Here is a 13,769-nt window from a genome sequence, read left to right on the forward strand (position 1 = left end):
TCAGATTCGTGTGTTAATGCATGACTGGGCAATTCACACATCTTTGACCTGAAAGTAGACGTAAGGCAATTTGCAGTTGGAAATCTATGCATTTCTATGTTTGTGGTGTGTTCCAGAGGAAAAATAAACAAGGAAGGAAAAGTGGGAAAAAATGATGTTTGTGTAAGATATTTTTTTGTCTAAACATGCACATGATTGTTCCTAAAATGTGTGAATTGGTGACATTGCAGGCCACATTTGTCCCACCTCCACCAGTAAAAGCAATCACTTAAGTGGACGATTAATGGAGACGGTTGATGTCCATTGTCCATCCTACCATCTGTTTAACTTTGTGCAACATCTTTCTTGCTGGGAGAGAAGAAAGCACCAGCCCTCTGCTTTCGGGAGCAACCAGATACTGTGTGCATAAAGACCTCAAAAGAGTGCATAAAGACGTCATAAAGGTCAAACCACCCATTGCCTTCTCCGTACTTTTTAGGAACTGTGCTCAGACTAGTCACTGTTATTCTGAAGGAAAGCTATGTGGGTCTGATAAAATGCATTAAAATGCCCAGTAGATAAATAGATTGAACCACATGGAGCCAACCTCACAAAGGGGATAAATTGTTACTCTTTGAAACTGTTTTGCATGTATCTGATAATAGCCATTAAAAATATGAACTGCTGTAGTTGAAGAACCATTCTAGGACAGTGCAGAAAGTGCCTTTCTGAGCAATATGAGTAAAACTTATTAGAGTCTTTGTACAGGCAAAATCATGATTCAGTTTCAGTTTTATTTAATACCATATTATTTTGTCTGGTGATTTACAGTGGTATGGGATTTCCATAGTAAACATCAGGTAAACATGAATAGGATTGAAGATTTAATCCACAAAAAGTGAAAATGGAGGATGAATTGAAAATGTTAGCCTTTCAAACAACATTGAATCAAACAGAATCTTGTAAATTTTATCCAAATGTTGATACATTGTTGGGAAAATAATTATTTTTATTTAAAAATTAGGCACCATAAAGGAGGCGCCTGAAAACAAAAGTTCAATAAGACTACGACCAATTTTTCTTTGTTCTTCAGTAGACATGGCCACTTTCCAGAGCAGCAGCAACATTCCTCCTGGAAAATAATGTGCATTTGTTTATTTATTAATTTATTTGAGAATGTCTAATCTGCTTTTCAACTCAATGTACTTGCAATGTGTTCAACTTTACAACAATATTACAAAGTCTATCAACAGTCCAATCTGCTAAAAAATAACAGTAACAGCAACAGCAACAACAACTTGCTAGAAAAGACTGGACAATAATAGCCAACACAATGGTGGGTTTAGATAAGTTAAAGGTATGACACACACATGGCCACACATTTTGGTTGAGATGTGAGGGAAAGCAGGGTATGACATGATATTGTCCATAGACTTGAAATAAAACCTTGGGAGCTACTGTGTCTATGCCTTTGATGCAACCACACATCACAACTATTGTCATCAAACCAGGCAGTCACTGCAGGTTATTTTTCTTACTCTGTGTGGATTTAGCATGAACCCATGGCAGAGAATTCAATTTCAGGTAATGCTTTTCACTTGTCCTGAGAACCCTGGTGTAGGTCACCATCACTGGTAATATACCTAAACAACACGGGAGCCTTCCCTGAGTTGGCGCTTTCCAGATGCTTTTGATTTCGATTCCCAGCAGTCCAGAATTGTGAGAACTGTGGCCCTAAATGTCTGTAGGCAGGCACCAGTTGGGACAGGCTGTGATATAACAAATACAAGAACATTTTCCACATAAGTCTAACTACCTATGTCCAAAATCCCGTTGCTATGTCCTGGCAGAAAGCAGTGTTACAGGTGAGGTATTTATGTGCTTATTTAAAGCATTTATATTTCATTTGATTAGCATAATGCTCTCAAAATAGTTTACACAATGTGTAGTTATACACATTGTTCTTGTTTACATGCACACATAGAGCTGTTTAAGGAAGAAAGCTGCATCAGCCATTAAAAATGTAAGTTGCAAGGGAAGCCAACTGCCTTTACCAACATACACTTTGCTAAGAATAGATCCCATTGAATTCAATGGGATATCTTTCCCAGATGGTGGCCCAGGCTGTGTGTAAGAGGTAAGTGTCAAATTCATGCACATTTGTTCTTTCAGAAGAGAATAGTGGGTGGTTATTATAACAGTGATTATGATTACCTGTTGACTCAACATCTTAAAAAGCATCTTAAAAAGCCAATTACACTGACAGATAAGACTGTAAAATCTAGAAATCAGTAGTTATTCAAAGAAGCACAATAATTCCCATGTTTCAATCCCATGCTGGAAACAGCAGAAGCCAGAGAGAATCAACCAATAATGGACCAATAATCACAAAGTATTCCCCTAATTCCCTATATGATAATATGCTTTAATGCAATCACAGAATACAGGTGTTTTCTTATCTGCTTATGCTAAGCTGTCTGATGAGACAGAAGAATTTTCAGTGACAGTAAAAGCAAAAATAGGATTTTTTTGACAATTCCAGCTAAAATTGTTTTCTTAAGTACTTCTATTTATTTATTTGTTTGTTTATCTGATTCTGTTTATCTGATGCCCCACCTTTTTCTGTTAAAGGACTCAAAGCAGCTTACATAATTCTCCTCCTCATCCTTTCATTCTTATCCCCACAACAACAACCCCATGAGGTAGGTTGGGCTGAGAGATGGTGACTGGCCCAAAGTCACCCAGCTGAGTCCATGGCTGAGCAAGGACTGAAACCCAGATCTCCTCTGAGTCCCAGTCCCACACTCTTAATCACTATACCATGGTGGTTCTCTCAGATCAACACCAACTGAGAAGTTATTTCCTGTATTATATCCTATAAATGGATGACACATTAGAAGTGTGCATGACTTCCCAGGCCTAAAGCAGGTAGATATTTAATACACAGCCAGCTCATTAACCCACGACTACCAGGCACAGGATAAGAATTCTGATGTCTTCAGGCATGAATATGAGAGATGACCTCTTCCACTGATGAATCGCCCTTGTGGTTATATAGCTACATCCCTTACTATGTGCCATTGCATTTCCTTTTCTTTCTTTGCTCTGCTTTTCTTCCTTGAGTAGCTTTTTCTACACGGCTCATCTTTTCTGCTCATTCTAAACACATTCCAACCATCAAAATCATGCCAGGACACCTCATTTTTGTAACCCTAACCCAGTGAAGGTGAACCTTTTAGAAACCAAGTGCCCAAACTGCAACTCAAAACCCACTTATTTATTGCAAAGTGCCAACCCCTGCAATAAAACCTGAAAACTTGAGGTTTTAGTTTAGAAAAAACAACTCACAGCCAGTCCAACCAAATATATATTTCCTTGGCAGTGCACTGACCAGCCATGCGAAAGCTCGGAGGAGTTGCAGCTGATGAGTTGCAGCCCTTGACATCATTGCCTGGCACGGCTACTCCTTTCCGAGCATGCGCATAGCCCCTGTGTGTGTTATTTTCCGAGGCTCAGCTGCTGGGGTGATGCTGGGGCGACTTGGCTCGCATGCCAACAGAGAGGGCACTGCGTGCCTGCTGTGACACACGTGCCACAGGTTCGCCACCGCTGGGCTAGGCCATTCAGAAAGACTGCTATACAGATATTAAATACTTCATTGATTCTCAGAGATATGTGGCATGGACACAGACATGCACAGCATGACGTGCCTCCATATAACTGAAAAGCATCTCTGTATGTAAGTCCACACTTCGTGGGTATTTGCTTTTCTGAGAAAGTAGGCAATTGTTGTGAGGCTGGGAAAGGGTTAAAGTTCTCCACCCCACAAGTCACCAGTTTACACCTTACTTGAATAAATGCATTCTTAGTGCCACCTGGACTTCGTTTCTTTTCCCTTTTTTAATAACACATTTAAAATGTAACTGGAACTGCAATGATCAAACAATCATAGGTGCTCTGAAAATTTTTTAACGAGTATGGTCCATCTGAAGCCTGGTGGGCAGAAGGCAGGGATGGGAAAGGCTGAGAACTGAGGACTTTCAGCTTTCAAACACAGCTGCAGTGCACAGGATTGTGGTAACCAAAAGACACTTGCGCAAGCCAAAGAACAATCAGAGACCCCTTTTGCATTGCTGAGTCCTCTGTCAATGACTCTAATGCAGGAACTATGGGCAATGAGCACCTACCTGATTTCTCATTTGCCTTGTGAAGAGTCTCAATCATATACACCATCCTATTCTGCACAGGGGTAAAGTCTGGAATGAAAGGTGCTTTGTCCCCTTCCTGAAGCATTCGAGGTGGTAACCCAGTCTGGAAATGATTTGTAGTGTTCTGGTCCGTAGGAAAACGTGTAGCAGCAATGAAGTGAACGGCAGTAGCCCATGCCACCCCAAAGCTGCTTTCCGAGCTACTGAGGAATGGTAGCCTGAAACATGGAAGGGGGAAAAGTGAAGGCATGCCTTAGTTTTGCCGACATTCAGTCTGCTAGCCAAAGGTTCCATGGTTTCTGCCTTGACATAAGTGTGGGCAGCTTCACAGGGATATGTTTCATGGCACCTGACCGGTGGGTGCATTGCTCTCTGAGTGCTTTTCTGTAGAAAGGGCTGAGACGTGCACCCGCTGAAGTTGGTGTCTCAAGAGCCGCACTTGACTAAGCAATGCTCATGGAAAGGTACTTGCAAGAAGACTTTAGTAGTTTTCTCTTACCTGTTTTGAAACTTGGGCAATGCAAACACAATGGAGTAGACATGGGCTTCCCACATGTGCTTCAATGCATCATCTTCCGAAAGCAAATGCGGTGCAGAAATGTCAGAGTTCTGGGCAGCTGACATTTGATACTAAAAGGAGAAATGCCTGTTTGTATTAGAATGCCCACAGAGGTTGGCTGGCTGGCTGGCTGGTTTTACTGATTAGATATGGTATAGTATGGTGCTCTCCTCAGGCTGTCATAGGATTGAACTGCATTGTAACAGAGAACTGGTTAAAGGCCTTTTGGGAACAGAAGGGTTAATCCTGGGCATGAAAGTCAGGCCATCTCAGCCAGGTGGCACCTCAAGCAAAACCAGGTGCCAAGACCAGGATGGGAATGGAACATGCCCCAAATCACTTCCAAGGACAGAGCCATTCACACTTCCCCAAGGTTGGAGATTGCAGGCCTGAAGGTATACCACTGTCACCTGGGTACTGTCACCCCATGAGTCATCTGCTTGTTGGCAGCCCAAAAGGGATTTCCCATGTATAAGTCAGGACAGGACATTCTGAGTTCTTTACTCTGTTTGAAGCTACTTGTCAGGAATGAGGAGTGGCAGGTGGTAACAGAATGATCATTTTATTTATTTATTAAAACATTTCTATGCTGCCCCTTGCCAAGGCCTCGGCTTACAACATCATATACAAAATACATTAAAACAATAATGCTATGGTCTCACACTTATGATGAACTGGTGGACTTGGGAGTGAAGACTTCTAGACCTTGGATCCATAAGTGATCTGTGGGCCCAGTTCCAGTATCCACTGAGCATTGCCAGCTGCAGCTCTGTCAAGCTGCAGCTCCGGCTACCCAACAAAGGGCTCCCAGCTTGGGGTGCCCACCTGGAGAGGTATAGGGAGGCCTGGATGGAGGTGGCAGGGGTCACCAATTTGAAATACTTTATCTCCACCTTACCAGAAGCTTTAGCCACGTTGGTGACTGATCATCAACCCACTACCATGAGAGAGGCAGCACTGCTAGTAGATCGACTGGATGTGAGTCAGAAGAGAGAGGAAGTTCTGGACCACGAAGGGTGATGGAAAGAAAATTGCCAGAGTGAAGAAGGGGGGCACAAGGAGAACTCAAGAAGAAAGCTGAGTCTTGACCTACTTGAAGGTCTGCCACCTCTCCTAGTACCAGGTGCTTCTTTTATAAAGAGGTGGACCACTTGAAGCAGGATTGTCTGAAACTGAGGAAGTGGAGGGGAGGAGAGGTGGCAGACCCTCAAGCAGGGTCACAACGGAACAGCAGTTAGTGGTTCCCCGAGGGTATCAACAGGCTGTGTTAGAATTGGTCCATGATGCAGCATTGGGGGAGGGGGTGAGCAAATGGGGACTAAACTGACCCAACAATGAGTGTCAGAAGGTTTTTATTGGCCCAGGATGGCTCAGACAATGAAGGAGTATTGTCAGTCATGCTTAGTCTGCCAGCTCTGGCAGGGTGGAGCACAGCAGGATGTATGGAATGCCCCCTTCAGCCCTCCTCAGTGGTTGACATGGCTTTCAAAAGAGTGGGAATGGGCATCATAGGTCCAGGGTCATTATGCCTCCTTCTTGGACTGGGAAAAGGTTTATTTTAACTATTATAGATTTTGCTACCCACTATGCCATGGCAATTCCATTGGCTTCCATCTTGGTGACCACTACAGCCCAAGTCTGTTATCAGTGGTGGCAAGATTAGGTATGCCCAAGACGTTATTTTCTGACCAGGGCTCAGGTTTTGTTTCTCATTTAGTGCAGAAACTGTGGGATACAGCATGTGATCTCAGTACCCTACCATTATCAAAGCAATGGGCTAGCAGAGCTTTTGAACCACACTCTGGAACAAATGATTTATGCTTTTGTGACACAGTATCCCCAGGGCTGGGATCAAGCATTGCCCTACTTGCTGTTCTTGTATTGGGGTTGCTCCCCAGGAAGGTTTGGGATGTTCTCCTCACAAACTGATGTTTGAGGAACAAGTGTGGGGACCCTTAGCCTTACTGAAGGCTGAACTGGAAGGAAAACTGGACTTGGCTCCCCAGTTGGTGGTCGCACTTATGCAAAATCTATACTGGACTTTGGAAGGGGTGGGGGGGGAGTGGTAACATTTGGAACAGGAGCAAGGGAAACAAAAAGTATGGCATGATAGGATGCCCCGATTAAGAGAGATCGAGCCAGGGGATTGGGTTTTGGTGTTGGCTGGTTAAGCCCAATAAGATGGCTCTGAGTTGGGATGGACCTTGGGAAGTGAAACAATGGGAAGGGGAGGTGAACTATGTGCTAATCCGAGTGCAGAAAACTCAGAAATTTTATGTGACCATGATGAAACCATTTTACGATCGGGCAGAGGTGATGATGCATCTGAAGCAAGTGGTGGATCTGTTTGAGGAAAGTCTAAGAAGGGGGGAATTGAGAAGGCCCACCTACCTTCCAGTTTGACAGGGCAGCAGTGAGAGCAGTTGTGGAATGTCCTGCAAGATTTTTGAACACTGTTTTCTTGTATCCCAGGACAAACCCATTTAGTCAAACATGTTGACCCAGAAGAACTAGCAGAGCCCATGTGCAGACCATTGCTAAGGAAATCCGGCCAATGTTAGAAGTGGGGGTTATTGTTCCAGGACAGTCTACTTGGAGCACACCTGTAGTTTTGGTGGGGAAGCTGGACCCAGAAGAAGAGGTCAGATCTGCATTGATTTTCACAGGTTAAATCAGCTTACTACCCAGACCCCTTTTCCATGCCTGGAGTGGTTTACCTGCTTGAAAAACTAGTGCAGGCCCAGTATATTACCACTATCAACTTGATGAAGGGCTATTAGCAAGTGCCATTGAATGAAGAGTCAGCAGCAAAGATGGCTTTAGTTACTCATTTAGGGTTATATTAGTTTGCTGTCCTGCTGTTTGGATCAAAAATGGACCTGGCTGCCTTTCAGTGTTTAATTAATGGGCTGCTGAATGGAATTGGAGAGTTTACTTGTGCTTGCTTGGATGAGGTAGCTATTTTCAGTCCAACATGGGAAATGTATTTACAACATGTACAAGAGGTGTGTAGGAGGATTCAGGAGGCAGGTTTGACCATCAAAGCCCAGGAATGTCAGTTTGAGTTGGGGAAAGTAGTATATTTAGGACATCAGGTGGGGAGTGGAAATTTGCAGTCCTTGGAAGTGAAAATTGAGGCAGTGCAGAAGTGGCACCCCAGACAAAGAAGCAAGTTCAGTCATTCCTGGGATACTACAGGTGGTTTGTCCCCATTTCAGCCAGTTGGTAGCCCCATTAATCAATCTCTGTAAAAAATGGAACCCAGTACAGGTGGTTTGGACTGGGGAATGTGAACAGGCAGTTGAGGCAATAAATGAAACCTTTAATCAGCCCCTGTATTGCAGGTGCCGAACTCTGGGCTCCTTTAGTGTTGCAGATGGATGTCTAGGAGGTGGGGATTCGGGCTGGTCTGTTGCAAGAAGGCAAGGAAGGCCTTAAGGCCAGTCATCTATTTGAGCTGAAATTGTCCCAGGAAAAGATGCCAGCAACCATTGGAAAGGAGTGCCTGGTCATAGTGTGGGTGGTCAGAAAGTTTTGCCCCTGTATGTGGGGTTGAGTGTTTACTATTCAGACAGAGCATTCCTCATTCTGCTGGCTGGATAAGGTAAAAAACAGAAACCAGAAGCTGCTCCAATAAAGTTTAGCTCTGTAGGACTATGAATTTACTGTGGAACATATTAATTAGAGATTAATACCTCCCTGATATCCATCTAGTCAGTATGAAAAATACTAACAGTACCTTGAAGAAATCCCTCCAGGCGGACATAACATTTGGTGCCTGGGCACGGCATTCAGCAATGCTGTGGCAGAAGTCAGCTCTGTGCCCATCTGGGGGCAATATTTCTATCTCATATGGCAGCTCTCCAAGGATGCCACTATCCAGTGCCCCCAGAAATGGAATAACTGCTAGGTAGTAATTCATACCTAGAACAGTGAACAGAAGTCAAGCTGATTTAGCTGAAATAATGACAGGGCAAACAGAAAAGCATTCAAATGAAATGAACTTAACGAGTGTTGATAACTTACAGTCTGATTCTATGCAGTTTTAGACAGGACTAAGTTCCAGCTTTTTCAATTGCCTTACTCTTAAATACAACATAAGGCTGATTCACACATGTAGAATGCATATGGGAAACAGAAAGGAAAGTGACAGAAGCAAGAAAATGTCATGCAACTTGTTAAAAGAAGCAGACAAACATCAAGATAGCCAAATAGTACCTGCTAAGCTTTAAATGTTGAAAAGTTCTTAGAATTTAGTTAGGGTCACTAATGTACAGACTTGTTTGGTGGAGACATAGCAACACGCTCTTCATCCTTCATTTTGCTAGGACACACGTGTGCTCATGTTGCCCTTCCACTGAAGGATGTTTCGTGGTTCTACTACATTTCAGAGGTAATGAAATGTGATGCCAACCCATCAGTTGTGCCAGACTTGTCTGACTGGGGCGGCTCAGGACTTCATGGCCTCCCTATTTGCCCTCCCGCCCCCTGAGATCAGCAGCAGGGGCTCTCCTCCGGGAACCCTCCATGAAAAGCATTAGGAGGCTAAGTACCCGGAGGAGGGCTTTCTCTGTGGTGGCGCCCCATCTATGGAATGCGCTCCCCAGAGAGGTCCACCTGGCGCCGTCGTTATTTGTTTTTCGGCGCCAGGCGAAGACCTTTTTATTTAAGCAGTATTTTAACCATTTTTAATAGCACCTATAGGTTTTTAATTTGCAGCCAGGGTGATTCTGGATTTTATGTGCACTATTTGTATTGTATTTATTTATTGTATGTAAACCATCCCGAGGGTCATGTGAATGGGATGGCACACAAAAATTCTAAATAAATAATAATAAATAACAAATATGGAGATCATGGGGGTGTGTATAAAATGTGGTTGTTTGACTGTCAGAAGCACCTTGGGCATTGTACCCATGATGCCACTAATGACAAGGCACAGTTTTTAACCAGCCGTGCTGTACAGCTGTTAGCAATTGATTTGTGTGTGTGTGTCTTAAATCCACTTTCACCAGGATGAGCCACACTGCCTTCTATTCTCTCTTCAGTCCAACAGCTTTCTGCCCTCCTTTCCTTCCCTCACATTCAGACCAGAGAAGGAATCAGCAGCTGGCAACACTCTTCCAGTCCAACTGGATGGCAAATTCTGAATTACTTGGGAGACCAAGCAGCATGCCATGAATATATACTTACATGCCCACCAGCTCTGTACAGATATGCACAAATTATCTCCATCTTTATGGCCACATGTTGTGGCATCAGTAGGATCAGCTAGTCTGCCTGGAAGGAAATACAATCAAACAGCATTGCATACATTTGCATTCACATAAATGGCAAAGCAATGGCACAGAATTTTGCTCATTGAGAACTGTGATTTCTTTACAACTTGCCTCATATGAACAATTTCTGAATAGAATGGCAGATGTGTTTAACCATTAATTGATCCTACTTTTGCTTGGAAGGAGAACAAGACCTATCAATTACCCTAGGCTGGGCTGCTAAGAGAGGGGCTGCCATAATTCTTTTCTTGACATGACAATACTGCTGTCAAAGGCACCTGACTGACTTCTGCTGGAAAAGCAAACAAGACCTACCTACTGGCCCACAAAAACCTAGAGGCAACACCATTGTGAAGCTTCCAAGCTTGTGTTTGCGCAAGCACTGGAGGTGATCTGCTGTAACAAGGAGAAATTGGAAAAACATTGTCTCTGGAAAATATACCAAGAGCAGCCTATTTAGGCAGCTGGACCTCATTAAGCATTAGGGATCTGAGCTAATATGCCCATTGATACATACTCCACACCAAAATCACTCCTGGTTGTCCCTTGTCTCTCCAGAAGGCCAGGATGGCTATTCCTAGCAGAAATCTATGAAAGATGTTCGTGTTGCTGCTATATTGTATAAGTGAAGGCAGCCACTGGTCCTCCAGATGTGTTGGCCTACAGGTCCCATAAGGCCAACTAGAACAGCCATTGTCAGGGTTGTGGGGGTTGTTGTTTTCAAGGGTTGTTGTCTCCAAGACATCTGGAGACCCACATGTTTCCCCTTCCCCTGTTACATTGTATGCATTCCTAGTATGCAGTCTGGGGAGTCAAGGATGCTGTTCAGTGTCTCTGTGTTAAGAACAACCCACTGATTTTCTAGTTCTTCACTATGTTTTCCCCATCACATTTCTTTTTCTAAGGCAAACATGAGTGGGCAACAAGAGCTCCACCCCATAAATATGTAGGGGCTAAACTTTAAAGCACAAACCGAAGTATCACATCATGTTTCAAGGGATGTAAACAAGGGATGATTTCAAGCTACAGATTGCTGCCATTTTATTTCACCTTGTACACACCAGACTGTGCAAAATCAAGCACAATTATGCAATGGTAAGACTGAGTTATATGGGTGAAGCATATTTGTTATTGATGTATATCCATGAGGTCTTATCTGTACATTGTCATGCAAAAAGGAGGGATAAAAGAAATGGAAAGGGGAAGAATCAGGGGATACAGGAAACCACACGGAACACGGCTGAGACACTAGCAGGAAAATATTGGTGAAATACTCGCAGAAACAGCCAAACATGGTCAGTATGGAAGAATATTCCTCACAGTGCAATCTTTTGCACAACTCCTCACAAATAAGCTCCGCTGGGTTTAACTGTCCAGACGACATGCTGTCAGGTATTCAAGTTGCTGTGCATGGGATGCAGCCTGGCTTATAGGGCGTTAAGACACTGCACCTGCTGAAATTCACCTCTTTATAGGTGCAGGAAGCCTGTCCTCATTCGCACCTAAACATCCTAGGGGGAAATGCACTGCAGCATTGCTTAATGCCACATCAGCATTAAAAAGAAAGCTACAATAGTGAAGAAGTTGTTTTGCCTAATTCTAAATAAATGTCCACTTGTTGCCACAGTAAAAAAAAAAAAGGCCCTAAAGGTTTAAAGGCTCTATTTTTCTTTTTCTCAGTGAATTGCTTTGGAGATGGCTGCAAAAGTCTAGTATATATAAGGCTTACAGGCTAAATTTCATGTAAGGGTGAGGGGAACTGTCACAGGAAAAACCAGCTTTTGATGTAAATTTGCCAGGAAAGCTAGAAGAGGAACAGATAAGCAGCATCTCCTTTTACCTCCAATTCCCACTATTGTTCTGTTCTCTCTGGCAGCTGCTTTCCAGCTTGAAAATGTGTTAGGAGCCCTTACATATGTCTCTACTGTAATATTTAACTGGATTGTCATCAGAAAAGTATTCCTCATTTAAGTGCAGCTCATTCATCACCAATAGGTACAAATTTCTCAGATCCTGATACTGGCTGATTTAACTTTCCAGTCAGGAAAGCTGAGTGTTGGCTGATGAATTGTATTGCTTAACTGTAGAAAAAAATAAATTTCTGTTTCCCTTTCAAGCACTCTTTAGGATATTTGACAATCCTGGTTTTAGCAGAAACAAAACCTGCTATGCTTGATTGTGATCAGGTTAATGTGAACCAGGTAAAATAAAATGCCATCCATTCATGGTTTGGAATTGTCCTTTCTTCCAAGTTTACCTCACTTGAAATGCAATTTAGTATCTAGTTCTTGCTTTAAATTTATAGTTATGGACCCCTGAGAACTATTCATTGCCAAACTCATGTTTGCCTGACATTAAAGAAATGAGAGGGAATTATCAGTGAGTTGGAGGTTATACTTAAAGTTTCTCATTTCTGCCAATTTTTCTCTCAAATATATCTCACAATGCAATCCTATATTTAGTTATCTGTATATATTTGCTGAAATTTATTTTAGGCCTCCTTTAAGGATAGTCCTCTCAAGAAAATTACCAGATTACACACACACACATACTTTACAATAAAATATTAAAAGACACTATAAAAATGAATCTTACCCCTATAAACCAGCAAATTATGGGAAGGTCAGCCAAAACAAGTGGGTCATTGGGGCCTTTCTGAAGACCGGCCAAATTTGTGCTCCATGGCAAATATGGAGTTTTTATTTATTTTATTTATTAAAACATTTCTATGCCGCCCCATTCGCCGAAGCCTCGGGGCGGCTCACAACATAAAATATAATACATAAAACAAATTAACAATATAAAATAAGTCACCCTGGCCAGATAAAATAAACAAATAATATTAACAATTAAAATGACGTTTAAATAAAAAGGTCTTCACCTGGCGCCGAAAAACAAATAACAACGGCGCCAGGCGGACCTCTCTGGGGAGCGCATTCCATAGATTGGGGATGTCTTTTTTTGTCTTGCAATGCATAGCAAAAAGCTCCAATAGGTTGTTTAACACCATGAGGTCCAAAATGTCCCTTTCTGTTAGAAGGACAAACACAGGTGGATCACACTCTTTAAGGCTGAGAGCATAATGAAATTGTGTATACCTGTTTCGAATTGCCAGCCGTGCTGCAAGGGCAAGCCCCATAAAATATTGCTGGCATCCCTGTGTTGATGGCTAGTGGAAGAACTGAATGAGCTGTTAATCAAGATCTTATACATTCCCAATCTCTCCAAGTAGCTCCAGGCATTGATGACAATCCTGTTCCTCTCTCTGGGGTAATCTTCCAAGTTTCCAGGTGCAAGGTGCCATAGTGGTGGAAAAGCATTGTTTTCCTTTTGTTGTCCTTGAGCCTCTTGTGCAAGTGCTGCGCCACAAGTCAAAGTGGTAAGAAGGAAGAGGGCAAGAGGGCAAATGCTTCTCCCCAGGGAAATATTCGCCATGCTGGACAGGACTACTCTGCTTCTGACTGACATAGAACAAAGGAAGTTGCTTTTTAACAGGTGAGGCCCAGTGAGAATGTGACACGTACTCTCTGTGTAAATGAAATATGATTCTCTCACCTTTTACCTGGTTCCCACATGTGCTACTACAAAAAGACAACTATTTTATCCCATAATCACTGTCTTCAAAATATACTCTGCGCAATAAGCACAGCAATTAATTCACTTTCCAGTTGAACTGAGACACAGTGGTGAAGTTTTTAGTCAGCTAAGGAGTCTTAAAAGGAATTTCCAGTGGGAATGAACTCA

The 13,769-nt window shown here is 42.8% G+C and overlaps 1 protein-coding gene across 1 annotated transcript; it reads right to left on the minus strand.

The window, feature by feature from the left end:
• Positions 1-992: 992 nt before the first annotated feature.
• Positions 993-13,460, minus strand: CUNH6orf58 (chromosome unknown C6orf58 homolog). The gene is made up of 6 exons (XM_044419737.1): positions 13,124-13,460; positions 9,940-10,026; positions 8,486-8,670; positions 4,687-4,817; positions 4,167-4,405; positions 993-1,111 (listed from the first exon to the last, which is right to left on the minus strand). Exons 1-6 carry the CDS (start codon positions 13,458-13,460, stop codon positions 993-995), a joined length of 1,098 nt encoding a protein of 365 aa, XP_044275672.1.
• Positions 13,461-13,769: the final 309 nt, after the last annotated feature.

Source organism: Varanus komodoensis, unplaced genomic scaffold (assembly GCF_004798865.1).
Source record: "Varanus komodoensis strain SLA01 unplaced genomic scaffold, ASM479886v1 scaffold1, whole genome shotgun sequence".
Taxonomy (NCBI): Eukaryota; Metazoa; Chordata; class Lepidosauria; order Squamata; family Varanidae; genus Varanus; species Varanus komodoensis.